The sequence below is a fragment of the Heterostelium album genome (genome assembly GCF_000004825.1).
Source record: "Heterostelium album PN500 unplaced genomic scaffold PPL_contig13, whole genome shotgun sequence".
NCBI classification, from domain to species: domain Eukaryota; phylum Evosea; class Eumycetozoa; order Acytosteliales; family Acytosteliaceae; genus Heterostelium; species Heterostelium album.
This window is the reverse complement of record NW_008805090.1, coordinates 384,127-411,027: the sequence shown is the minus strand read 5'-3', so window position 1 is coordinate 411,027 and position 26,901 is coordinate 384,127. Positions and strand designations below refer to the sequence as shown.

The 26,901-nt window shown below is 32.9% G+C and overlaps 12 protein-coding genes across 12 annotated transcripts; 9 read left to right on the top strand and 3 right to left on the bottom strand.

Annotated features, from left to right (window-relative positions):
- Positions 1–112: 112 nt before the first annotated feature.
- PPL_05951 (PIG-L family deacetylase) lies at positions 113–5,092 on the top strand (the record flags this gene model as incomplete). The annotated part of the gene is made up of 11 exons (XM_020576821.1): positions 113–133; positions 348–436; positions 630–802; positions 839–1,129; positions 1,623–1,904; positions 2,044–2,234; positions 2,317–2,660; positions 3,396–3,457; positions 3,502–3,934; positions 4,112–4,339; positions 4,558–5,092. The coding sequence occupies 11 exons, from the start codon at positions 113–115 to the stop codon at positions 5,090–5,092; spliced, it is 2,649 nt and encodes an 882-aa protein (XP_020433233.1).
- Positions 5,093–5,173: 81 nt separating this feature from the next.
- PPL_05950 (uncharacterized protein) lies at positions 5,174–8,800 on the top strand (the record flags this gene model as incomplete). Its single annotated transcript, XM_020576820.1, has 6 exons — positions 5,174–5,543; positions 5,579–5,652; positions 5,738–6,460; positions 7,172–7,527; positions 7,747–8,665; positions 8,789–8,800. 6 exons carry the CDS (start codon positions 5,174–5,176, stop codon positions 8,798–8,800), a joined length of 2,454 nt encoding a protein of 817 aa, XP_020433232.1.
- A 278-nt stretch (positions 8,801–9,078) lies between these two features.
- PPL_05949 (uncharacterized protein) lies at positions 9,079–9,566 on the top strand (the record flags this gene model as incomplete). Its single annotated transcript, XM_020576819.1, has 2 exons — positions 9,079–9,300; positions 9,372–9,566. 2 exons carry the CDS (start codon positions 9,079–9,081, stop codon positions 9,564–9,566), a joined length of 417 nt encoding a protein of 138 aa, XP_020433231.1.
- An 88-nt stretch (positions 9,567–9,654) lies between these two features.
- On the bottom strand, positions 9,655–10,698 carry PPL_05948 (uncharacterized protein; the record flags this gene model as incomplete). Its single annotated transcript, XM_020576818.1, has 1 exon — positions 9,655–10,698. One exon carries the CDS (start codon positions 10,696–10,698, stop codon positions 9,655–9,657), a length of 1,044 nt encoding a protein of 347 aa, XP_020433230.1.
- Positions 10,699–10,916: 218 nt separating this feature from the next.
- Positions 10,917–12,213, top strand: PPL_05947 (uncharacterized protein; the record flags this gene model as incomplete). The annotated part of the gene is made up of 3 exons (XM_020576817.1): positions 10,917–11,084; positions 11,170–11,304; positions 11,947–12,213. The coding sequence occupies 3 exons, from the start codon at positions 10,917–10,919 to the stop codon at positions 12,211–12,213; spliced, it is 570 nt and encodes a 189-aa protein (XP_020433229.1).
- A 410-nt stretch (positions 12,214–12,623) lies between these two features.
- On the top strand, positions 12,624–13,183 carry PPL_05946 (uncharacterized protein; the record flags this gene model as incomplete). Its single annotated transcript, XM_020576816.1, has 3 exons — positions 12,624–12,669; positions 12,690–12,775; positions 12,800–13,183. 3 exons carry the CDS (start codon positions 12,624–12,626, stop codon positions 13,181–13,183), a joined length of 516 nt encoding a protein of 171 aa, XP_020433228.1.
- Positions 13,184–13,554: 371 nt separating this feature from the next.
- Positions 13,555–14,584, top strand: abiA (component of SCAR regulatory complex; the record flags this gene model as incomplete). Its single annotated transcript, XM_020576815.1, has 2 exons — positions 13,555–13,851; positions 13,949–14,584. 2 exons carry the CDS (start codon positions 13,555–13,557, stop codon positions 14,582–14,584), a joined length of 933 nt encoding a protein of 310 aa, XP_020433227.1.
- Positions 14,585–14,789: 205 nt separating this feature from the next.
- Positions 14,790–16,405, bottom strand: PPL_05944 (BCDIN3 domain-containing RNA methyltransferase; the record flags this gene model as incomplete). Its single annotated transcript, XM_020576814.1, has 4 exons — positions 14,790–14,948; positions 15,045–15,730; positions 15,835–16,119; positions 16,165–16,405. 4 exons carry the CDS (start codon positions 16,403–16,405, stop codon positions 14,790–14,792), a joined length of 1,371 nt encoding a protein of 456 aa, XP_020433226.1.
- An 861-nt stretch (positions 16,406–17,266) lies between these two features.
- On the top strand, positions 17,267–18,945 carry PPL_05943 (uncharacterized protein; the record flags this gene model as incomplete). The annotated part of the gene is made up of 3 exons (XM_020576813.1): positions 17,267–17,483; positions 17,600–17,772; positions 18,661–18,945. The coding sequence occupies 3 exons, from the start codon at positions 17,267–17,269 to the stop codon at positions 18,943–18,945; spliced, it is 675 nt and encodes a 224-aa protein (XP_020433225.1).
- Positions 18,946–19,247: 302 nt separating this feature from the next.
- Positions 19,248–21,717, top strand: eIF2b5 (bacterial transferase hexapeptide repeat-containing protein; the record flags this gene model as incomplete). Its single annotated transcript, XM_020576812.1, has 5 exons — positions 19,248–19,379; positions 19,498–19,805; positions 19,888–20,140; positions 20,209–21,190; positions 21,260–21,717. The coding sequence occupies 5 exons, from the start codon at positions 19,248–19,250 to the stop codon at positions 21,715–21,717; spliced, it is 2,133 nt and encodes a 710-aa protein (XP_020433224.1).
- Positions 21,718–22,025: 308 nt separating this feature from the next.
- On the top strand, positions 22,026–23,677 carry PPL_05941 (uncharacterized protein; the record flags this gene model as incomplete). The annotated part of the gene is made up of 3 exons (XM_020576811.1): positions 22,026–22,404; positions 22,482–23,377; positions 23,651–23,677. 3 exons carry the CDS (start codon positions 22,026–22,028, stop codon positions 23,675–23,677), a joined length of 1,302 nt encoding a protein of 433 aa, XP_020433223.1.
- A 601-nt stretch (positions 23,678–24,278) lies between these two features.
- Positions 24,279–26,769, bottom strand: PPL_05940 (ribosome biogenesis GTPase Der; the record flags this gene model as incomplete). The annotated part of the gene is made up of 2 exons (XM_020576810.1): positions 24,279–24,558; positions 24,662–26,769. 2 exons carry the CDS (start codon positions 26,767–26,769, stop codon positions 24,279–24,281), a joined length of 2,388 nt encoding a protein of 795 aa, XP_020433222.1.
- Positions 26,770–26,901: the final 132 nt, after the last annotated feature.

The following is a 26,901-nucleotide window of genomic DNA, read 5'->3' as shown; positions in this document are numbered from 1 at the left end:
CTTTGCAATGTAGTTTTACTTTGAAAACAGAAATAAAACATAATAATTTAAACAATTAACGTTGTATTTTACTACGTCTTAAAAAAAAAAAAAACAAAAAGGTGATTAAATCATGGGAAATGAGTTGAAGATTGTATTTTTTAGTGTTATTGATCACAAACTTATCGACCGTCGCAAAAGATGAAAAAAAAATCAAAGAAATTTTTATGATTGATTTCATGAAAGACCCACCACTCATTTAAAGAGTTTTTTTTAGATCAACTTTTAATATTTATTTATAATCAAATCATACATATATATATATAACTTTATTATACAGAATAAAATAAAAATAAAATACTTTAAAGAAAAACAAGAATGAAGCGTATGAAATTAGGTCAATGTTTACTGTGGTTACCAATACACTGTTGTGTCATTGCATTTCTTGTAATGATAAGTATAAAATCATCGAATAACTTACATTCATTACTATGGTAAGTAAATAAATAGAATATGATGATAACTATATAATAGTTTAGTGTTGAGTTAAGATTGTGTCTAACAAGTTAGAAACAGGGTAAAGGTATTCTCACCGATTTGGCTGGCGATGGGATTGTTCATTTGGTTCATGTGTATTTTTAATAATGTAGATTATGTGGTTTGGGGAACGGTGTCGGTGCTGTCGCTGGGACTGTGGACGGTGCTGCTGCCGATCAAGATGGATTGGCCCGATGTCAATATGTCGTGGTGGGGCATCATGGTGCCGTTCTGGGTGTTCCTCGCACTGGCAAACGTGCTGCGAAACGAGAAGCGCAACGAAAAGGTACATGACTACGGCAAGGGAAAGAAGGTCTATCAGGTTCACTATGGCAATGCTATCGCAGTGCTACTCGTCTACTCGGTGCTGGAGACACTCAACGTAACGAACGTTGCCAATATCAGTTGGTCACTGCGATTCATTCCGTTCTTCTATTATATATTCGTAACGGTAACAACACAACTCTCGATGATGCAAATGGAGAAGTATCACTTTGCACAACTCGTACCAGGATTGATCTCTGCATTCCTTGTGCTCCTCTACGTACACGGCAGAGGTCAACTCAAATACGCAGGTGTCGTACTCATCCCCATCTATCTACTAGAGATACTTGTATTCATCGGTGGTTTCTTCTATGTTAAGTGGTAATATATAACTAAAAACACACAAACATACAACATCATTTGTAAATATAAAATATAAAATAAAATAAAAAAGTTAAAAAAAGATAAATTTAAATGTGAAAATGTATATATATATGTGAGTTGAGTGTGTACATTACACACACACACTTTTTTTACAAACAACATAACGTATTAATTTGATCAAATATAACTTGAATTAATTCAATATATATAATATATCTTATTCATATATCTAAAATCAAATCTAAATCTAATTTTTATATTTTGGCGTTATAATAATAACTATATCTGTATATCTAATGTATAAATATATTTATAAATAAAATTCATTTTTGCAATATATATTATATCTTATCTTATCTTATCTTTAATAAGAAAGTTATATATATATCATCATCTCATCATCATTTAAATTATTAATATTATTTTACTATTTTTTTATAATTAAATCAGAAAAAAAGTTTGGTTACTCTCTGATTTAAACTTTCAATTTAAATTGGAGATCAAATTATTGTTAGTTAGCTGGTTGATTCTATTGATTGGTATTATATTGATGAATAACCAACAACAGCAGTTCAATCAGCATCATCATTATCAAACAACCAATCAACCGCATCATCCAAATCAAAATCAAGATCATCAGCAACATCAAGCCGATCATCACCATCATCATTTCATCATTCCTACAACAGGCATGGCAAGAAGAAACGTATTACTTGCAATCGCGCATCCCGACGATGAATGTATGTTCTTTGGTCCCACTCTAGAGGCATATCATCATGACAATATACATGTTATCTGTTTATCAAATGGTTAGTTTACAACAGTTTGTTAATTTGATTAAAACAACCAAGTTATTAACTTTGTTTTTGATTTGAACAGGTGATGCTGCAGGACTTGGAAAGATTAGAGAAAAAGAATTGATTGAAAGTTGTAAGATTTATAATATCAATCACAATCATGTCATGATCGTCAATGATAGCAATATCAGAGATGGAATGACAGAGGTTTGGCAACCGAATCTCATTATACCTCATTTAAAGACTGCTATTCAACAATGGGATATCAATCATGTAAATAACAACAACAACATCATCATTCTACAATCGTTTATTCTTCTAACACAACTTGCTTCGTTTTCATTTGTATATATAGATTTTAACATTTGATGATAAAGGTATATCTGGTCATCCAAATCATATATCAGTTTATAATGCGGTCAAGTTGTTTCTTGAGAGTTCAGATAATACAGATTCATCAAAGAAATCACATGGTATTACAGGAGAATCATTGGAGACTGTCAATATCGTTCGTAAATATATTGGTATTGCAGATCTCTTGGTGACACCCATTGTAAATAGATTCTATTCTTCCTCTTCAAATTCCTCCTCTGCCAAACATATAAGATCATTCACATCGGCATCACTGATTCCATTCTTCGGAAAGAACTACCAGGCTATGCAGAAACATGAGACACAATTCGTTTGGTTTAGATCTTTGTTTGTGTTCTTCTCAAGATACTCCTATATAAATACATTGGTCGATATATAATAAATATATATTAATTGCACAATGCGTGATCAGTTAAAATAAATAAAAATAAATAAAGCAAAGTGTTTGAAACACAATCGTAGAGAAGTGCATGCACCACTAACCACCAGACTGCTCTGCAAGCCAATCATTTGTATGAGTGACTTTACTCGCGGATCCTGCTCTTTTGTGATCTACATTTCACAATTGCGAGTAAGTAGCTTTCTCTTCAAAAAATACTAATAATAGTGAACAATGGTGAACTAACTATATGAATAGCTCGATCGAAAGATATGTATCTACTAGATTCAAGTATCATGATATATTAAAATGTTTGCAGATGACAAAGTGGTTATAACCACAATTTGATGTCACATTTCAGATCTATGCCTAGAAATGTTGTGGTTGTTGGAAATTTGGTGTTGTCTTTGCTACTTCTTATTACCTTTTTGTCGACATGAGAAAAAAAAATCAAAAGATTTTTAATAAATATTTTATGATCGATTTTTTTTATTTTCTGTGTTCATGCCCATCATCATTCTTACTTTTTCGACTTTCTTATATTAATACAACATTATTATCATAATTTAGTTGTTGGTCCATTCTTTTCTTTTTTTTTTTTGAGCTTTCAATACTTTAGGATTGGATTGAAGTCTTCCTTCCTGACGTCACTGATTCATTATTTTTTTTTATTTTTTTTTTAGTAGTCGTTTGCATTCAAAAGTGATGTTTAGACTCAAAGCTTATTTAAAGTGGCATCATAACAGTTTTTGGCCTGTTCACAAGTATTACTATTTGTTTTATAAAAAGTTTACAAAATTATGGCAGATCATAATATGAGAAATCAAATAATATTATCAAAAATAATAGTTCAGAAAATCATTGGTTTTGTTTTTGATTCAATTCAAGATTTCAGAGATCAATTTAAAGAAGAGTGTAAGGGCAAAAATGGATTGGTAAATTCAAATTTCGATAGACGCGCTGTAGAGTATTCTTTGGTCTGTAAAGAGTGGTTCAATATCGTATCGAAACAAATATGTACAGAATATTTGTTCAGAGTACTTCCAAGATACCGCGGTACATCCAATTGTTCTATCGATTTTGTAAAGCGATCGACAGCAATACTTTCCAATCCACAATCGATTTTCCAGATCGAGAATATCCAAGAGTTGTACTTTGTCGACCATTTCAAAGAGCCTGGTGTTTTGGCAAGTGATCATGGTGGTAGAGAGTTCATCTCCAAGTTTGTGAATCTCGAGCGATTGGTTATTCGCACACACAACATGAAATTTGTGATAGACATCATCAATCTCATGCCAACCATCAAGATTCAGCTGGTTACCAATGGCTATATATTCTCGGAAACAGACGACGCCACACCTCTTTCATTAGCTGGGTTCGATCATTCAATTCTTGAGAGTGTCGAACTGATAGCCTATGATTTCGGATCCGATGAAGAATATGAAAATTACTTTGATTTTGATTTCAGTGCAATCAAACGTTGGCGTGTCGATAAGATATTCTTTGAATATGATGATGGTCAAAGCGGTGAAGTTCATCACATATCGTATGGCAATCTCTTTTCAATCGAAACACTCAAGTCCATTGAGATCTCAGGTGCAGATTACCTCGATATGAAAGATTTAAAGTTGGTCGTAAACGATCATGTTGAATCGTTCAAAGGTAATATGATATTCGGGTTGCTAGGTCATGCTGAAAGTGGAGGAATTGATAATTGCAGTTGTACCTATAATGTTGAAGAAGACTTTATAGCGAAGCTGGCAAACAACAATAAAACAAGTGATTGGATTGCTTTTTGTCAAACAACTCGACACTGAAAACTCTATCATTAAATAACTATTGTAGACCTAGCCATTTCACATCATCTCACAAGTTAAGAAATCAATCCATACTTCAATTGGTATCACATAATTTCGCACAGTCCTTGATGAGCAACATCACACTTTCAACTCTTAGAATATCGTGCGATATTGTGGACGAATCATTCTACGATCTATTCAACAACAACAAAAATACAACGATCACTAAACTTAAACTCTATAATCTTGATGCAGATCATCTTTTGGCGACTTCCAAAATATTGAAATCCAACAACACTCTCAAAAACCTAAATGTCAGAACATATATTGGTTATTCAGTTGAAGACGGCAAAAAGAAAGACACAATGAAAGAGTATATCATCTCAATCGATAACATTGAGACCAACTGTAAAATCATGTTGTTCAATGCAGTTACCCATTATGATTCAAGATATCATGTGGCACTCCAATTCTTTGAAGAAACAATTAAAGAATCAACATTGCACACTGAACTGATCGTACAAAATAATCCACATAAAAACAATAATAACATAAAAATAGGTATAAAAAAAACAAAATAAATTAATAAACATATCATCTGTTGAAATCAAAAATTGAGGATTTGTTTCTTTATTCATTTGCCTTGTATACTAGTTAACAAAATGACAGAGAATAATAGTAAATTATTATCAAAATTAATAGTTCATAAAATCATTGGTTTTGCTCTTGATACAATACCATGCAGAGATCTATTTGAAGAGCTGTGCCTTCAAGAGATCGACAAAAGATATTTAAATTTTAATAGAGGAGTAATAGAGTATGCTTTGGTTTGTAAGGTGTGGTTCAATATCGTATCGAAACAAATATGTACAGATTACTTGTTTAGATCACAAGTAAAGTATCCTTTTGATTTTGGTAAGCGATTGACAACACTCTCCAATCCACAATCGGTTTATCGCGTGGAGAATATCCGAGAGTTGTACTTTGTTGACTATAGCAAAAATAATGGTGTTTTGGCAAGTGACTGCGGTGGTAAAGAGTTCATCTCCAAGTTTGTTAATCTCGAGCGATTGGTCATTCGCACGCACAACATGAAATTGGTGTTGGACATCATCAAACTCATGCCTACCATAAAGATTCAGTTAGTTGCTGATGAACAAATATTCTCAGAACGAGTCACAGTCACCGCTCCTTCATTATCTGGAGTCAACTATTCAATTCTGGAGAGTGTTGAGCTGACAACCAATGATTTGGTATACTATTCAACCTATTTAAATAACCAACAATTCGATTTCACTCCCATCCGACGTTGGCGAGTCAACAAGATTTTCTTTGAATACGATGCTGGTTTTTATGACACTGGTGCTGTTCATTACCAATCGTATGTCAAACTGTTTGCAATCGAATCACTCAAATCCATTGAAATCTCGAAAGCAGACTACATCGATATTAAAGAGTTAAAGTTGGTCGTAAACAATCATGTTGAATCGTTCAAAGGTAGATCGATACTCGGTTTACTTAGTCATGCTGCAGATGAACCGATTGGCGATTGCTCTTGTACATATGGTGTGATAGATGGCTTTTCAGTGTTGATAGCAAAGAACAATCAAACAAGCGAATGGATAGAGTTTTGTCAACGACTTTCGAACAACACGACACTGAAGAGTCTATCACTAAATAACTATTGCCAAGATGAATATACTTTAGCAACTCACAAGATAAGAGATCGATCAACACTTCAATTGGTATCACATCATTTCGCACAATCATTGATGACCAACATCACACTTTCAACTCTTAAAATATCGTGTGTTGTCTTGGATCAATCATTTTACGATCTATTCAACAATACAACAATCACTAAACTTAAACTCTATAATCTTGATGACGATCATCTTTTGGCGACTTCCAAAATATTGAAATCCAACAAGACTATGAGAAAACTAAATGTCAGATCATATTTTGGCTTTTCATTTGAAAACAAAAAAAGGATAGAGAGAATGAAAGAATACATCATCTCGATCGATAACATTCAGACCAACTGTAAAATCATGTTGTTCAAAGGAAATATCATTGATGATCCAACATATAAAGCGACACTCCAATACTTTGAAGAAATAATTAAAGGATCAACATTGCACACCGAACTGATCGTAAAAAAAAATCAATACCTTAACATTTTTAAGACAAAAATAATAAAAAAAATAAAATAACATGTACGTGTTGTTATTAGAATATATTCATTTCTTTATTACTGAATAAGAAGTATATTCATAGTGTAAAGGTAAGGTAGTCATGATAAACCATAAATGATTATGAGAACACCGTTGTTAGCTAGCTAGCTGTTGTTATTATTGTTGTTGTTGTTGTTAGAACTATTGTTATTATTATCTTTAACTCTTATTATTATTTAATTGTAGTAAATCATCCATTGGTGGCCTACTTTTAATGGAATCTACCATCCAGATATATTTCTTTTTTTATTTTTATTTTTTTTGTCCATTCACTAAAACCATTCACTTTTTACTTTATGAACAATTGTTCTGCAGACTTTTAATTAAAGATCGATTATTGTTTTTCGTTTGTATAAAATGTCAGATAATAATAATAATAATAATAATAATAATATTCAAATAATATTATCAAAAATTATTATTCAGAAAATCATTGATTTTTCTTTTGGTTTACCAGATTACAGATATCAATTTGAAGCAGAGTACCGGAAATCTAAAAGAAAAGGGAATTCAAATTTTAATAGAGACGTTATAAAGTATGCTTTGATTTGTAAGGAGTGGTTAAATATCGTATCAAAATACATATGTACAGAGTATTTGTTCAATGTACAACCAAAATATCGTAGACATCCTGTTGATTTTTTAAAACTATCGACAGCGATATTTTCCAAGCCACAATCGATTTATCGAGTAGAGAATATCAGACAGTTGTACTTTGTCGACTACTATAAAAATATTGGTGTTTTGGCAAGTGATTGCGGTGGCAAAGAGTTCATCTCAATGTTTGTTAATCTCGAGCGATTGGTCATTCGCACGCACAACATGAAATTCTTGATAGACATCATCAATCTCTTGCCAACCATCAAGATTCAGCTGATTACCGACAGTAATATATTCTCAACTCAACCCAACATCGTCACCGCTCCCGCCACTCTTTCACTGAATGAGCTCGATCATTCAATTCTGGAGAGTGTCGAACTGAAAACCATTGATTTGATTAGCTATGCCAATGATTTGGTATACTATTCAGCCTATTTTAATGTCAATCAATTCGATCTCTCTCCAATCATACGGTGGCGAGTCAACAAGATTTACTTTGAATATGATTCGGGTGGTCATGACACTGGTGCTGTTCATCACCAATCGTATCTCAAACTGTTTGCAATCGAATCACTCAAATCCATTGAAATCTCAATCGAAGATTACATCGATATTAAAGAGTTAAAGTTGGTTGTAAACAATCATATTGAATCGTTCAAAGGTAGATCGATACTCGGTTTACTTGGTCATGCTGCAGATGAACCGATTGGCGATTGTTCTTGTGCATATAGTACTAGAAACTTGGCAACGAGGATAGCAAACAACAATCAAACAAGTGATTGGATTGCGTTTTGTCAACAACTATCCAACAACATGACACTGAAAACTATATCATTAAATAACTATTGTAGAGATGAAGAAACCTTATCGATTCACAAGATAAGAGATCAATCGACACTTCAATTGGTATCACATCATTTCGCACAATCATTGATGAGCAACAGCACACTTTCCACCCTTAAAATATCTTGTGTTGTCTTGGATCAATCATTTTATGATGTATTCATAAATAACAACAACACAACGATCACTAAACTTAAACTCTATAATCTTGAAGACGATCATCTTTTGGCGACTTCCAAAATATTGAAATCCAACAAAACTATCAGAAAACTAAATGTCAGATCATATTTTAGATATTTTGATTACGATGCAAAGAAAGAGAGAATGAAAGAATATATCATCTCGATCGATAACATTCCAACCAACTGTACAATCATGCTATTCAAAGGAGACACCCTCAATGATTCCAGACATAAATCGACACTCAAATACTTTGAAGAAATAATTAGAGTATCAACATTGCACACTGAAATGATCGTAAAAAGTCAGCCACATAAAAACAAATGTAAGATAAAAACAAAACAATGCACTCGCTAAGCAACGTTGTATTGTAATTAAAAAATAAAATAAAATGTTTACATCCAATTTTTTCTCTATTAGGAAAGAGTATAAAATTCTGATTTTGTTTTGCTAACATTAAAATTTGTTTGTTTGGCACCAATTTAATTTGATCTTTCTCAAAAATAATATTAGAAATAATTAAAGGGTGGGTGTTACACCAAAAGATGTCAAACTTCTTCTTTGAAAAGGCGAAAATGAAATTTTTGATGGTTTAGTGAATCGAAAAAATCAAAATTTTTAATATAAAATGATCTGTCAGGACCTAAACATCAAAAATTAATTAATTACTTTTTTTTGCTTACAAATAAACTAAATATATATATAAAAAGATGACAGAAAAATTCGAGTTTTTTGTAGTTAGTGGTAAGGTAAAAGACGGTTATGATTCGAATGGACTTGCCGATGTTTACGTTAAAATCGGTTACATCAAGAAAAGCTCTGAAAAACCAGAATGGTTCTTAAAAACACCGGTAATAAAGAATTCTTTACTTCCACATTGGGCTTTTAAGCAACAACAAGCATTGGATACAAGTATCATCAGTAATATAAGAGTAACTATCAAATTATCAAAGATCATCCAAAATAATAAAAAATCGATTTTAACTCTAATTTCACTTTTTAGATCGAGATGTGGGATCATGATATGATTGGTTCTGACGACTTTATCGGTGGACTTACACTCGATGTCTCGAGTATCCAAAACCTAACTGAAGAAGGAACTTTGCTTACCTATCATCTCACCAATCCAGATGCCAAAGAAGAGGCATACATGCCAAAAGCAACCGTCTACTTAGGAATGTCAAAATTAAAACAATAAAACAACAACAACAGCTTTGTATTTTTATTATTAGAACATGTTGTACAATTAAAATAGCTACTATTTTTATTTCTGATTGGTTAATTAATTAGTTATGATTGATTATATACTCTCTTGTACTACCACCGAATTTAATGGTATCACCGTGATACAGTTCTTCGGGGTGATGCGGTTGGATTGCACGATTGTTCAAATATGTTTGGTTGGTCGATCGCAGGTCAAGAAGAATCGGTCGCTTTCCCTCTTTGAAAATAGCAATGGTTGCATGCGAGGAACTACAACTGGGATGCTCCAAAACAATGATATTCTTTGGATCTCTTCCAAATGTAATGGTTCTATCTTTCTGAATACTAATTGGTTCGCCTTGTTGCTCGCCATTCTTAAATACTTTTATAAACCAAAGCTTCTCTCTACTGTTTCCACTACTACTACTGCTACTACTTGACGATGACGAAGACGATGAGTTACTCCTACTTCCACCATCACTAACTCTTTGTTTTTTATTACTTTCATTATCTTTACCTCCCTTTTGTTGTTGTTGTTGTTCATTTTTCTTTTCCTTTCTTTTCAATTCATCTTCTTCACGTTGTTTCTTTGATATCTTGAACAGCAACTCTTTCTCCTCTCTTGCCAGTTGTGTCTCCATCATGATATCTTTGTAGGATCGACCTTTTACATCGCCTTTGCCAGTGAATGGATCGTAATCACGTGGTGGACTGAACGATCGCTTTCTCCAACGTCCTTGATACTCTGTCTCTCGTTCCGCTACTGTCTGCGGTCTGAATCGCTTCAGTGGATCGTCTTCATTCGGATCAACAGGAATAGTCTCCAATATATGTTTAGGTGCATGATAGGAATCGAATTCTCTTCTCAACTTATCATGATGTTTATTCTTTTCATCATCATCTCTATTTCTATCTTTATCTTTTTTCTTTTCACTTTTAAAACTATCTCTTTCTCTATCTCTATCTTTTTCCTTTCTTTTACCACTACTACTTTTACTACTTCCAATCTCTATAGATGTATCATAACGATCTGAAGATGAACCACTACTCAATCCATTCTTTCGATCTTGTTGTAATTTCTTTATTTGTTCAAATGTTAAATCATCATCTTCTTCAAGTGTATACATATTTTAATAAAGTTATATATAAGTATGTATTATTATTTATTTATCTTTATTTATTTATCTTTATCTATTTAGATATGTAAATAAAAGTAAGATTCTATTTTTGCTTTAAAATACTACCCGCTTTTTTGATAAAAATTTCCACGAAATTTTAAATTAGTTCATTCATTTTAATTGTGTTAAAGTTATCAATCACGATATTAATATTGATCACTAAAACAATGCAATCAACGGATTTGAACAACTTTTTAAATACAGATGATCAAAGTGTAAATATAATAACAGATTCAATAACATCTGATATCAATAGTAATAATAGTTTATCAAAAGAGTTTCATGTACCTATAATACAACCTGTTACAACCAAACAACCTTTATTAGGTCCTGAAGTATGTATTTAACTAAAATAGCTAATCTATTAGCTTGATTAGAATGTTGTTAATCTAATATAATAACATTTGTACAAAACTAAAGGGTGGAATTGAAAATCAACCAGCACAAGCAGTAACATCGGCATGGAAAGAGAAGGAATTGGGCATCTTGCGATTCGAAGTGATAACAAACGATAGTTCACTGCGAAATCTAGAGTTGCTAATGAATCTAAAGAATGTGTTTTCGAAACAGCTACCAAAGATGCCGCGTGAGTATATCGTTCGGTTGATGTTCGATCGATTTCATCATTCGCTGCTGATCATCAAGCGTGACAATGTCATCGGTGGCATTAGTTTCCGTCCGTTCAAAGAACAGGGATTCATTGAGATTGCATTCTGTGCGATCACCTCCAACGAGCAGGTCAAGGGTTACGGTTCGTTCCTGATGACACACCTCAAAGAGCACAACCGCAAGACGGGAATCTTCCACTTTTTGACGTTCGCCGACAATTTCGCTATCGAGTACTTCCAGAAGCAGGGATTCACTCACGAGATAACGTTGCCGCGCGAAAAGTGGAAGGGTTTCATTCAGGAGTACGACGGAGGTTCGCTGATGGAGTGCGTAATCCACCCGAACGTTACCTACCTGGATATTCCATCAATGGTGAAACAACAGCGGGAGATACTCAATAATAAGATCCGTCAGATTAGCACGTCACACATTGTATATCCGGGACTGAAGTGTTTCCAGCCGGGTGTGAGTCGTTTGCCGATCGAGCAAATCCGCGGCATCAAGGATTCCGGCTGGGTGTCGACGCAGACCGACCAGCAGATAGCGCATCTCCAGAAGGAGCTACGCAAGGTGTTGGATCTGGTAAAGTCACATCCAGAGGCGTGGCCATTCCTGCAGCCCGTCTCCATAGACGTGGCACCAAACTACTACGAGGTCATCAAAGATCCAGTCGATATCTCAAAGGTGGAACAACGACTCTCTACTGGCACCTACTACATCACCAAATACATGTTCATAGCAGATCTCAAGAGAATGTGTGAGAACTGTCGGCAGTTCAACGGTGAAGGTTCCTACTTCCACATAGCCAACAGACTTGAACAATTTATAATACAACAATGTCAATCACTACCTTAACAAATATTTGTTAAATATAAATCAAAAACAACAAAAACTATAGCTAGCCATGATAATGTGGTAAACATTATAACTGTATAAAGTAAAAGAGTTATTAATAACTATTCGTTATTAAATTAACAATAAACATTAACAAAAAAAACAGAAACTTTGCATGCTTTTTCATTTTTTTTTTTTCATTTTATTGCTTAATTATAAACAAGATATTTATAACTAGTTGTTTAAACGATAATATATAAAACTGAAAGTTATATCTATAGATATAGATATATGTAAAAACAGTAGATTTATTTAAATATCTAGAATTTATTAAATCAACACATAAAAGAAAAGTAATAACTAAAAAAGAAATAGTTTAGTTTTTGTAAATAATATATATATATATATAAGAATAAAGAGTGTTAATAAAAATGAGTAAAAAGATAACAATAGGACCTGTTGAACCTTTAGTAAAAGGTAAATTTAATATTAAACAGTTTTAGAAAGAAGAAGAAAAAGTAGTCATAATAACAAAGAAAAACTAACTAGTTTGATAATTTTCTCAATTATAGAGTTTGGAAATGTATATGATTTCTTTTTTGATCAGAACTACTTTGTGGAAACAGAGATAAAGACATTTTTAAAGGAATATGAAGTGAAACGAGGTGATAGAGATATCATTGCTCTACAGAATCAAACAATCACTGCAAATGCGACGATGTCAAATATCAGACATTGCAATCAACAGGCTGCCAGATTCGAATCGATCAATCAATCACTTAGAGAATTAAATGAAAAAGTACAGAATCAAGTGTTTCGTGAAGACGTCTATCAATCTCATCGTGACAGCGAACGATTGGTTAAATTCGACGAATTAGAGCTGGAGAAAGCACACATCGAAGAGCAACTCTCCGCCAAGAAAGCAGTTATCGATAGAGAATTTCAAGAGACATCAAAATCACTTCAAGATAAATATCAAATTGTTCTATAACATAGTAGCAATAATAAACAATAAACAATGTGTAATTTAAATTATTTAAAAAAGAATTAATTATCTTTTTCATTTTTTTTTTTTTTGTAAAAACAATTATTTTTTTTTGTTTTGGTTTTAAAAAATTTTAACACACCAAACCAACCAAATCTAAGTAAATCAAAAATTGATCATAAAAAAATCACGATCAATCAAACATTTATCCTAAATAGAAGTTGTAATATATAAAATAAATATAATTTGTGTAATATAGTGTAGAAAAAAGAGTTAAAGTAGTTATAAAGATTAAAAGTTAATATAGAAAGATTAGTATTTTTTTTTTTTGATAAAAAGACAAATAGATAAATAGAAAGAAGAGGAATATCAAAAAGATGACACAAGATCAAACATTAGATATTAATGTTTATTCACAAACAACGATTCCCAATTCGTTGAATGAATTGATGGATAATCATGGAAAACTTCAACAGATTTCACAGTATTGTAAGGGTGCGTATGCTGGTGCTGAAACTGCCAACATCTACGACCAAACCCAATCCTATGCCAAGAACGCTCTCATGAATGTTGCATATCACATTCAAAACATTGGTACTCATCTAACAACTCTTCTCCAGCTACAAGCAAGTGAAGTTGAGAAAATCGATCTAAAAGTTAAATATTTAAATCAAGTAAGTTAACTTTTGTTGTTGTTATAATATATAATAATTATTATTATTACCACTATTATTTAACTAATCCAATTATTATTATCATCATCATCATCAGAGAGTTGAAATGATTCATGAATCAACAGGTGTCAATGTTTTCAAGGCACCGACTGCAGCTAAACAATATAAGAGCACTCTGAAGGATCGTCAGATCGAGGTCGAGGATATCAGGCCACCAGCTAAATTCGTTAGAAAGCAAGTCGCCTACTCTATTGGCGGAGATGGTATCGCTCCAAATAACAATAGCAATGGCGGTGGTGCATCGCTTTCACACAGCCAGCAATTGTCTCACTCTTCGTCGGCACCATCGTCTCCACCCATTGGATCGACACCACCACCTCCACCACCATCGTTATCGTCTTCACAACAACATCAACAACAACAACACTCACCACCCTATCAAACACCACCACCACCAGGTGTCAGCAAGCGTACTTCAATGGCACCACCACCACCCGCTCCACACAGTCTCGACGTGCCAGCACCACCACGTCCCGTTCGACCAACACCCACACAAAATGGACACGCAATTCCACCACCACCCTCCAACTTTGACCTTCCACCACCACCACCCTCTAACTTCCCACCACCACCACCACCCTCGAACTTTGACCTTCCACCACCACCACCCTCGAACTTCCCACCTCCACCACCACCAATGTTTGACTTCCCACCTCCACCACCACCCAACTAAACAGTTAATACAACAGATATTCGACAATAATCTATCTCAATAGTTTAAACAACGCCGACAAACAAAGCAATTCTTCTCAAACCCCAAAATATTAGTATTACCTTACCATCACCACCCAAAAAGTTTGTAACAATCATCAATTAATAAACAAAACATAACAAAACAAAACAAATATTATATAGTTAACTTGATTTATGATTTATATTTATTTAACTAGTTTATATATATTTCTTTTGAATCCTTTGGCAAGTGAATCCGATTGTGGCAAAAGAGAATCAACCAATTTGTATCCAACTTCATTAGTTAGATATTCTATAAATTGATTGGGTTTAAACTTAATCTCTGAATAAATCTTTGTCATTTTCTAGATAAATATAGATATATATAAGATAACTGTTAATAATCATATTCTAAACAACATTTTTTTTCATTAAAAAAGATTATAAATATTTATATTTACCTCTGAAAGATACTTTCTTCTGTGATAACCTTTGAATTCTTGTGGTTCCAATATGAAAATACCACCTGGTTTCAACATTTTGTGTATCTTTTTAAAGAAACTCTTTATTCCTTCGTCTCCCCAATTGAGGTGAATCCATTTCGATATACTGAGTGCCAATATTACATCGTACGCTTCCTCTCTGTCAAACGATGAATCAGACATAAAGTTGTGATGAAAGAATGATACGTTGTTTGGGAATTTAGTTTCCTTGATAATCGGTGTCTTTAGATATTTAAATGAAATCGGTATGAAATCTTCATCATCCTCGTTATTATTATTATTATTATTATTATTATTATTATTTGTAGTTGTGGTTGTTAATGCTGATGATGATGTTGTTGTTGTTGTTGTTTCATTTGGTTGTTGTTGTTCTGTTGGCTTATCATTTGAAACACCTTGCTGAGTCGTAGTAGTAGTAGTTGTTGCTGTTGTCTCTGATGATTCCTTTGTTATTGATTGATCTGTTGTCTTTTCTGTGGTAGAAGTAGTAGTAGTTGCTGCGGTTGCTGTTGTTGTTGTAGAACTACTATTTGATTTCTCTTTCAAAAGTGAATTCTGTAATGACTTTAGATTCTTAACTGCATCTCTAATCAATTGGTGATCGATATCAATACCTTTGATATGCTCACATTCATAATCCGATGCTATAAACATACAATATTAGTTAGATATTGTTAGCAAGAGTGTTGTTTCATTAAAAATATAATATATAATTAAACAGTTTAATAAAAAGTGATATCACACATACCAATTTTCAAAGTAACAGAACCACTATTACAACCAATATCAAGACAAATCTTTTGATAGAAAAGATCTTTGGTTAACAATTTGAATCTTGGATCTTCTTGTTCCTTTAAGTTTCTGTATGAATAGTATCCTCTGTAATTTCCATAAATGAGAGCGCCATTTCTTCCAACAGCACCTCCTGACTTGTTATTATTATTATTATTATTATTATTATTTTCATTTTTATTACTCTTATTATTGTTATTGTTGTTATTCTTACTACTATTATTATTATTATTGTTTTTGTCTATTTTTATTATTATTAGTGTTGGTGTTTTGTTATTGTTATTACTGTTGTTAGTGTTTTTGTTATTGCTCTTATTGTTATTGTTCTTTAATTTCTTATTTTGCTGTTGTTGTTTATCTTCTTCTTCTTTTACATTTTCTTGTTCTTTTCGTTTTTGAGATGTTACTATTGTTTTGTTATCTTCACTAGACAGATTATTGTTATTCATGCTTTCACACTCTGCTGTGTTGTTTTCTAACTTTTCAGGTTGTTGTGTTGTACCATTTTCTTTGTTTGAACATTCCATCTTAAAACAAGCACTTACTGGTTTGAATAATAATAAACATAAGTTTAATATTTTTATTTGGTTTTCATTCGTTTTTTTTCAATGCAATTATATGAACGAATTTTTAACAATTATTGTTAGATCATTTTTGTAAATAAATAATAATGATAATTAATAACTTTAAAATAACATAAATAATATCAATATTAATTAATTAATTTAGAGAAAGATATTATTAAAAAAATCACTAAATTTAAAAAAGATATTTTACTTTTAAAATTAAAATTTATAAATTTAAGATTTTATAAATAAATATCACAACCCATTAATTTATATCTTTTTTAACTTTTTTTTTTCAGATAAATTTAAATTTTAAAACATACAAAGATATATAAGGATAATTATTACTATCTTTTTATTATTGTTTTATTACGAACCATCGATTTTTTGCAAGATCTTTAGATCGATCATTTTTTAATTTGACAAAAATTTGGCTCCCCAACCAATAAAAGACAATTTTGCCCCTCGAATCTTAAAACAACTCATCCCCCACATGATAAAACAACGAAAACAATTATCATAAAAGATAAAAAAACAGACAACAATTTAGTGTGTTTGCAAAGAAAGGCATTATAATTTTATTTATTTTAAATTAAATATTTCGTAAGCAAATCAGAGCCTCGAGACCTACCACCTTTAAAGTAAAGTAATTTACGTTTTCTTTTTTCTTATTTTATTAATTACGAAAAAATATCTTTGTTTTTTTTTTCTTCTTTTTAATTCAATCATTATTGTTTTGATAAATAATTGTATTTATTTCTATAATATAATATAATATTAACCATCCATATATTAGTTTAATATAATATTATATATATAAAAATGAATTTTATATTACCACATTATATATTAAAACATATTTTATCATATGTATTGGATGACATCGATCGTATGTGTTTTGTAATGTGTTGTCGTCAATTGTTTCAAGATCGTGATAAATTCTTAACGTTCAATAAACAGGTTGACCTCCAGAATAATATCTATTTCCAATTCAATTCATTCAGAAAACAGTTTTCCAAGAAAAAAGGATCATCCTTTAGTAAGTGTCTTTGTTTATAAACAACCTTTTTCCTTCCTTTTGGTTTTAATTAATTGTTATAAACTACGAGATTGACTAATTTTAATTTTAATTTTATTTTAATTTTATTTTTAAAGGATTTTTTGAACATTCTAAATTCTATGAATATTATCTAAGTGGATTGATTCCATCCAATATAACACATTTATTAATTGCACTGAATGCACCACTTTTGAAACAGGGACTGATTCCCCGATCGGTGACAGATTTGGAGTTCTCCGATGATTTCAATCAAGAGATTCCGCCAAATGTAATTCCAAACTCAGTGGTTTCAATCATTTTCGGATTCAGCTTCAACAAACCGATCGGAAAAAATGTTATTCCAGCGAATTGCAAATCCATAAAGTTTGGAACATGCTACAACGAACCACTAGTGCCCGAATCCATTCCGGAATCGGTGCAGCGCATCAAGTTTGGAAGTTCATTCGATCAGCGATTGGAGCCGAATTCTCTGCCCACCAAATTAATACGGCTGAAATTCGGTTCACGATATAATCAACCGCTGCTTCCAAATACACTTCCGAAATCGCTGAAATCACTTACTTTTCACAATTCATTCAATCAACCTCTCAACATACCACTCAGTTGCCAGAAATTGTCGTTTGGCATCGAATTCAACCAACCACTCAATGGAAAGCTTCTCAATGGCGTACAATCACTGAAATTCTCCAACAACTTTAATCAACCACTGGATTCCACCTCACTGCCACCAACTCTAACGAAACTAGTGTTTGGCCATACTTTTAATCAACCGCTTCAACCAGACTCACTCCCGCAATCACTCCACACACTTTGCTTTGGTGAGAGATTCAACCAACCGTTGAACTACCTCCCACCAAAACTCACAAAACTAGTGTTGGGCAACTCATTCGATCAACCAGTCCAACCTGCTTCCCTCCCGAAATCATTACAAACACTGTGCTTTGGTGAGAGATTCAACCAACCGTTGGAGAATCTATCACTGGAGAATCTAACACTCGGCGAAAACTTTGACCAACAACTGTTCCGCGGTGATCTTAACAATCGTATTCAATACATTCATTTGAATATCAACAATAGATTCGAACAGTTCAAGGAGTTGGCCAGCTTACAATACTTGAAGAACCTACCGACGTCATCGACCAATCTAATTATCAAGTTCAAAGATGTCGATATCTACCTCCGTATTCTCGATGAGAAATCGACCATCGTTTTCAATCTAAACAAAGTAGACGGTGGACTCATCCCAACGGAATCACTTACCAACCAATCGTTCTTTAAGAACTACTCCAACTATCTCGCCAAACTAGATAAACTAAATAGCATCAACAACAGCAACAACAACTATAGTAGTAGTAGCAACAACTTCAATTCTACCAGCGGTGGTGGATCTGAAACACTGCTATTGTCACTCGATCTAGTTGAAAATGTTTTTGTTTTCTAAAATATAATAACCAACCCCTTTTTTTTCAACAAACAAAACTATATATACACACATCACATACACACTCGCACATATATATAATATCCATCCACGCCATTTTCATCAGAACAAATATATAAAACATTTTGAAGAAATAAATAAAAAAACGAATACACTTTTTTTTTTGCAAATTCCTTACTTTTTATTAATTTTTTTTTTTTTGATCAATTTTTTTTTTTCTTGTTGGACCAGACTTGAATATAAAGAATTTGATCAAATCAATCAATCTGATTTTTGATTAATAATAAATTATTTTTATAAATATGGCTAAAGACGATAAAGATAAGAAGAAGCCAACCACTACAAGTGAGAAGAGTGAGGAGGAACTTCATGGTGTTGTCTTGGGTGACAGTTTCGACAGACGTTTTGCACCAATCACTTTAGATAAACCAAGAGTAAGCAAATCATAATAGAAAAGAACAAATATAATAACTATGATTGATTTTAACTTTGTTTGTTGCTATCTTTACTACTACTACTACTGCTACTATCACTCATTAATGTATGTATTAGACATTATTGCCATTGGTAAATATTCCATTGTTAGATTATACATTGGAGTTACTAGCTTCGTCAGGTGTTCAATCGATTTTTGTATTGTGTTGTGCACATGCCGATCAAATCAAGAAATATATAGACGGTTCGAGATGGTCGAGTCTACCGGGTGTCAAGGTGACACCGATTGTCGCTCAGGGTTGTAAGAGTACCGGTGACGCTCTGAGGACAATCTTCAGTATGAACATCATTCAGAATGACTTTGTATTGATCAGTGGTGATGTTGTTTCCAACATGAATCTATCGAATGCATTGAAAGTTCACAAGTATGTAACTAACTAACTAACTATATATCTTTTTGTAAAGTTTACTAATTCATCTTTTCTTCTTGTATTGTTTGTTTTGTAGTGCTCGAAGACAACAAGATAAAAGTAATATTATGACAATGGTATTCAAACAGGCATCACCATCGCATAGAACTAGATCGAAACAAGACGACATTGTAGTTGGATACGATAGAAATACATTGCAATTGGCATGCTATGAGAATACACCAAAGAAGTTAAAGGTTGCACTCTCCACCGATCTCTTCCAGAAGCATCCATCCATTCAACTTCGTTACGATTTAATTGATTGTCATATTGATATTTGTTCACCAGAAGTAAGTTTATATTTATACTCGGTTTAGTTTAGTTTAGTTTATACTTATCTATTGATTGATATATATAGGTATTAGCATTGTTTAATGATAATTTCGATTTTGAAGATCTTAGAAAAGAGTTTATTCACGATATTATGCAATCGGATGTGTTGGATTATAAGTTGAGTACATATATATTACAGGGTGAGTACGCTGCGCGAGTGAAGGATTTGCGTACCTATCACTCGGTGAGCAAGGATATCATTCATCGTTGGACATTCCCAATGGTGCCAGACAACAACTTTATGTGTAACACCAGCTACACTCTGTCGCGTCAGATGATCTACAAGGAGCGACACGTCACTCTGCGATCGGACTGCTCAATTGGCGAGGAAACCGTCATCGGTAAGAACACCACCATCGGTGACAAATCGAGTGTCTCTCACTCTATTGTCGGTCGTAACGTCAAGATCGGTAACAACGTGCGTATCAACGGTGCCTACATCTGGGACAACGTTGTGATCGAAGACAACACAACGATTACATCGTCGGTGATATGCGATAACGCTGTCATTGGTTCGCATGTAACTATTTCGCGTGGATCGATCATCAGTGTCGGTGTGAAGATTGGCGACAACGTTTTCATTGAGCCGTTCACCAAGATCACCGCTGTCGAGGAGCCAGACGGTGGCGAGAACAACGAGTTTGGCGACGAACCAACTTCGCCAATGACCGTCGGTGCCAACGGTCTCGGTTGGCGTTGGACACTCAAGCAGAATCCATGGAATGAACTCGTCCCAATGACCGAAGAAGAGATCGCAGCACTCGATTATATCGAAGAGGACGACAACGTCGCCATCGACTCGTCGGACGAAGACACCGACACTGAAGTGCAACCCGGTGGCGGCAAGTCAAGCGGTGGTGGCAGCAGTAAAGACACCGATCTCGCCAAATTCAAACGTGAAGTTGCACGTACCATCAAACGTGGTATCGCAGAGAATCATCCAATGGAAACCATTATTCTGGAGATCAACGGTCTCAAATATGCTTATGATAAAGATTTTATGGATTGTAAGTTGTTGATATATTATATCTATAGATTACACTCAACTCAACTCAACTAACAATTGGTTTGTTTAGGTGCATCTGCTTCGTTACCAGTTATTTTAGAAGTACCAAATAGAGCATCGATGACACAAAAGGATTTCGTAGCGGCACTAAAGAGTAGAATACAATCGTACTCAAAGATTCTAGAGAAATATTTGTCAGAGGTTGACATTCAAGTGGATTTCATCTTTAAGATACAAGATTACTGCGATGAGAACGATGATATCAAGAAGGTTGTACATTTCGTGTTGCACGAACTCTATAATACCAATGTTTTGGAGGAGGAAGCTATTTTATCGTGGGCCGAAGAGTTGGAAGGTGACAAAGAAGCATCGGAAGAAGATCTACAGTATCTCAAGCAGTGCTCTCAATTGATCGAATGGTTGAGATCCGCCGAAGAAGAGGAAGAGGACGACGATGAAGACGAAGAATATGAAGATGATGATGAAGAAGAGTCAGGTTCTGAATCCGAGGAGTCGGAATCCGATTAAATAAATTAAAATATATATTTATTTAAATAAACAAACAAACAGCCACACATTTCAAATTCACAACCATATGAAAAGTTCATCATCCAAAATTTAATTTACTTTTAGTGGACTTGATTTATAACTTTTTGAATTACAATATGATTTATTTAGTTAATTTTTATTTTTATATTTACTTCAAAACAATAAATCACCAATCTAAAAAAATCTCAATCTTGTTACTTTCTGAATTAGAAGGTTGTAGTTTCTGTTTTTCTGACTGAGTATTATATATTAGTTTCTTTAACTTTTGCAAGTAGATATATAACAATATGACAAACAAAGAGAATAATAATGGGCATCACGTATTTGTAAATCTACCTTTTATATTATTAAATAGAATCATTGTAGAGTTGGATGAGAATATAGATATCATTTGTTTCAGTTTAGTTTGTAAGAGATGGTTTGATCATATCGATAAGTATCTATGTTTCGACACCAAACAATTGACGAAGCTACACAATTTATCATTACAAGATATCAATAACAAGTGTTTTCGATTGAACTCTTATCGGAATGCATTTTCGAAATCGATTGATCGAATATCATCAGATTGTACAGTCTTCATATACAATCACAATGATCACCCAGATTTAGTCAAGTTTAAAGAACTTAAAGAATTTCCTTTTACAGATTATATTATAACAATAGGTATGATAGACATAAATGTAAATATATTTTTATTTTATGATCAATCAACTAACTCTCAGATGATATTTATTAAATAGATGAATTCAAAAGTAGTATTTTAGATGCAAGCATCTCAAAAGTTATTTTTGATAGTGATATCAAGCTTGACCATGACATTATCGATGTATTAAGTCGATCTAATAATGTACATACCATTCAAAATCTTCTGCGAAACGGCATGCCAGAGTCTGACAATGATAATGAACAATTTCAGTTACCGTCTAATATTAAAAAGATCAAATTGGTTCCACTGATGGTACCATCGATTTATCCAAAGCAATTGGAATCACTTGACATCTATTTAGAGCAGCCCTTATTTAGGTTATCAGTTCTACCTCGATCACTTAAATCGTTTAGGGTCATTGGCTACAAAACCAAAACAATTGATTTTAGTGACCTCCCACCGAATCTAGAGACTTTTTTATTTACAATCAGAGATGTCAATGCTTTGAATCAAACTTTTATGTTACCATCAACGTTGAAGGCAGCCCAAATTCCGATTAGGTGGCTGAAGAATATCAAGTGCTCACATTCTATTCATACCCTTTATCTGCAATCGGACACCGATAATGATCAGATTGAAACCGGTGATATTCCAGAGAGTGTAACCAGTTTGACTTTCAGTGGCATATTGAAAATCAACAGAAACATACTGCCTTCCGGTCTTAGATATTTGCGGTTATTGAACCATGTCGGTCTAGACAATGATACACTCCTATCATTGGAACATCTGGAAACATTGGATCTATCATTCATTCGAGCGGATGTTACTCAATTGATCTATCCAAACAGTTTGAAGCATCTTTATCTTCCTTTGAAGAATAAGAGTTGCTTGATGCTTCCACCGTCATTGGAATTATTGTCTGCCTATAGTTTAGATAATTCTCTAATTCCTAAATCAGTTACTCATTTTGATTTCGATTACATATCACTGGTATCTTCAAATATTATTCGACTATTTTACGAGCCAATTGCATTTATTAAGCAGATGATTTGTAGAATTCCACCAACTGTGAATACTATCACCTTAAACAACTATGAAGATATCAAATACAAAGCACGAAGATTATCTGATAATTCATTTCTTTTGTATAGTACCAATCAAACTGAAATCTCAGCATCTATCTATAATATTACTCAATAGATAAAACAAATTGATAAGAACTCATACACTGTGTTTTATAATAAAATTTTTTTTTTAAATTAGATTGGTCAAGTTTTAAAATTATCATAGAATTCACCTTCTAAACCACTTCTAATTATTTAAAATAAATAAAAAAATTATAGTTATAGAAATGATTTATTTTTGAAAAATTTAGATAAAAATTACTTCCACAGCAAACCTTTATGTTTGTTCTGTTATTCCAAAGACCTATGGAATTTTGTTGACATATTTGTAATATATAAGTTACTTTTCATAACAATAAGAAATCTCTGAACCTAATCAACTTAAGGTAAAAGAATAATTCTTCGAGGAAAATACCAGATCTGTTGATCTAACATAAAGATTTGCTCAGGAATTAAAGAATACAGATATGAATTCTCTTTCCTTCAATAAGGATAATTGCGTGTTCAAACTTTGATTATATTTGTTGATACTTTATCTCTTCTATTCCAAAATAATTATTTTAATTTAATATAGTTTTATTTTAAAAATATGTTTATTTATTTAATAAAAGGTAATTTTTAATTTCAAGTCTGTTTTCATAAAAATATAATTTAAAGAACAACAGTTGTCGTTACTCAATAATTAAATTAAAATTATTTAATGACAAAAGAAAGATGTTTTTATATAAATAGCATAAAAATTTAACTCTAACTCTATATTAAATTATTTATTTCTTTTTGTTGTAGGCAGCTCTTTTTTTGTTCCTTCTGAAAAAGATGTTGATTGGAGTTCCAACAAAAGGATAGGTTTCTCTAATAGAGTTCAATAAAAATCGAATGAATGAGGGTTGTACTTTCTCTGGATCATTTACAAAGAATACAAAACTTGGAGGGAATCCTTTCGATTGGGATGCAAATTTGATTTTCAAACTACTCTTTCCTTTTCTTGGTAGCTTGTGTTTGAATGTTGCTTGTTTAATAATATCCATTAATTCTCTAATTTTCAATCTATGCATTATCATAATTTTATTAGTTAGATTAATGAAATTCAATTAATAAATAATATAAAATAACAAAAGAATATATGTATATGTGTATAAGTATTTTTTACCTTTTTTCTCTTTCAAAGAATACTTTAATTGCCATATCCAAAGCAGTTGGTACACAAAAACCGGTCTTGGCTGATGTGAAAATGAGTGGGGCGAAATCCAAGAATGTCAGCTTCTCTCTGATCTCTTTTTCGAATTCCTTTTGTTCTTTGGTCAGTGCTGGGATCTGTACGTTGGGTGGAGGATGTCTTGGTATTTTGCCTTCGGTCTGTACCTTCTCAAGTTGACTCATATATTTCCAATAGGCTTGAATGAATTTCTGTTCCTTTACATCATCGTCATCTTCATCCTCATCCTCTTCACCTTCTTCATCCTCATCAATATCATCTACTTCAAATGCATCATCATCATTATCTTGATTCTCTTCAAAATCTATATTGTCTAATTGATTCTCTATATCATCTACTATCTCTTGTTCTCTATTTACTGCATTTTGTTGTTTCTGTTGTTGATATGATTCCGGCCAAATATCATTGTTGAAATCCAATTCCGATGAATTCTTTTCCAACATCTTTTGTTTTAATTTATCTTTCTTTGATTGTTTAGATCTAACTTGATCATCTTCTTCTTCATTCTCTTCTTCTTCTTCTTCATCCTTTTCTTCATCTTCATCTTCTTCCTCTACTTCTTCTTTTAACTTTCTAATTGTCTTATTTTTCTTATTTCTATTCTTATCTTTTCCAACATTATTATTATTATTACTACTATTTTTATTATCATTATCTTCAGCATAATCATTAAGAATATCGCTTAAAAGTGATACATTTGATTTAAACTTCTCTTGATTATCTTGAAACATCTTTTTCTCTGCGATCTTGGCTGCTTTCTTCTTGTTCTGAGTGTAGAGATCCCATTTATTGACCAAGATCATGACACTCTTGTTATTCTCCAAAATAAATCCAGCAATTTTTAGATCCTGATCTGTTATTCCAACTGTTGCATCGATGACCATCAACACCACTTGCGATCTCTCAATTGCCTTCATCGCCCAGAGAACCGACGACTTTTCCAATCCAACTTTGTGTGTCGATCTTCTTCTGATTCCAGCGGTGTCAATCAACGTCAAATCGTGATTCTCTCGCCACAAGAACTGACAATCCACCGGGTCATGAGTGGTTCCAGCGACATCCGATACAATGGCACGCTCCTCCCCGATGATCTGATTCAGCAGACTCGATTTTCCAGCATTGGGTTGACCGACAATCGATATCTTTATTGAGGTGTTCTGTTGTGGATCGCCAAGCAGTTCATTGTCCTTTGGCAACGGTAAACTCTTCAACACCGAGTCAAACAATCCCAACACTCCACCACCGTGAATAGCAGAGAATGCATAGGGTTCACCAAATCCAAGACGCACCAATTCATCTCTCGGCAGTTTGTCAATCAGCTGATCGTTATCCGCTTTATTGATTCCCAAGAAAACTTTCTGACCTTTCGACGCACGGTTTCTCAACATTCTCGCCAGTTCCTTATCGACCGAGGTAATGCCAGTTTTCGCATCCAACAGGAATATGATTGCATCGGCTTCGTCCATTGCAACGGTTGCTTGCTCCTTGATAGCCGTTGAGAATCGGTCGGTGTGTGCCAGTGCTTCCCCGACGAGACCACCGGTATCCACCAATTGGAATTGTCTACCATATAGAAATGCATCGCTATAGTATCGATCTCTAGTGGTACCCGGTATGTTCTCTACCAGTGCTTGTCTACCACCCTGTACCACCCTATTGAACAACGTTGATTTTCCAACATTTGGTTTACCGATGATTGCAATCAGTGGATTACTATTCACCTTTAGTTTCGCTCTTTGAAATACTACTTTATCACTATGTACAACAGGTTTTACTTGTTCTTTATTATCACTATTATTATCAGTATCATTATTGATTGGTTGTGATGATGAATAATATCTATTTCTACTTATATTACTACTACTACTAATGTGATTGTTATTGTTATTATTATATAAATGATATGATCTAATATTTGATTGTATAGTTGATGTTTTATATCTTTCAAAACTAGATATACTTGATAGATTATTCTTTGGTAGATCTACCAATGAAACAGATCTATTTAAAGATCTGTATATACATCTTCCCACACCATTCATTATTCTAAAATGAAATCAATCATCAGTCTGAGTTTAATTTAAATTAAACTAGTGTTTCGTTCGTTTTCACAAAATTGTTTGTTGTAAAAAAAAAAAAAAAAAAAAAAACTAATTTTTGTATTGGCGCAGTGT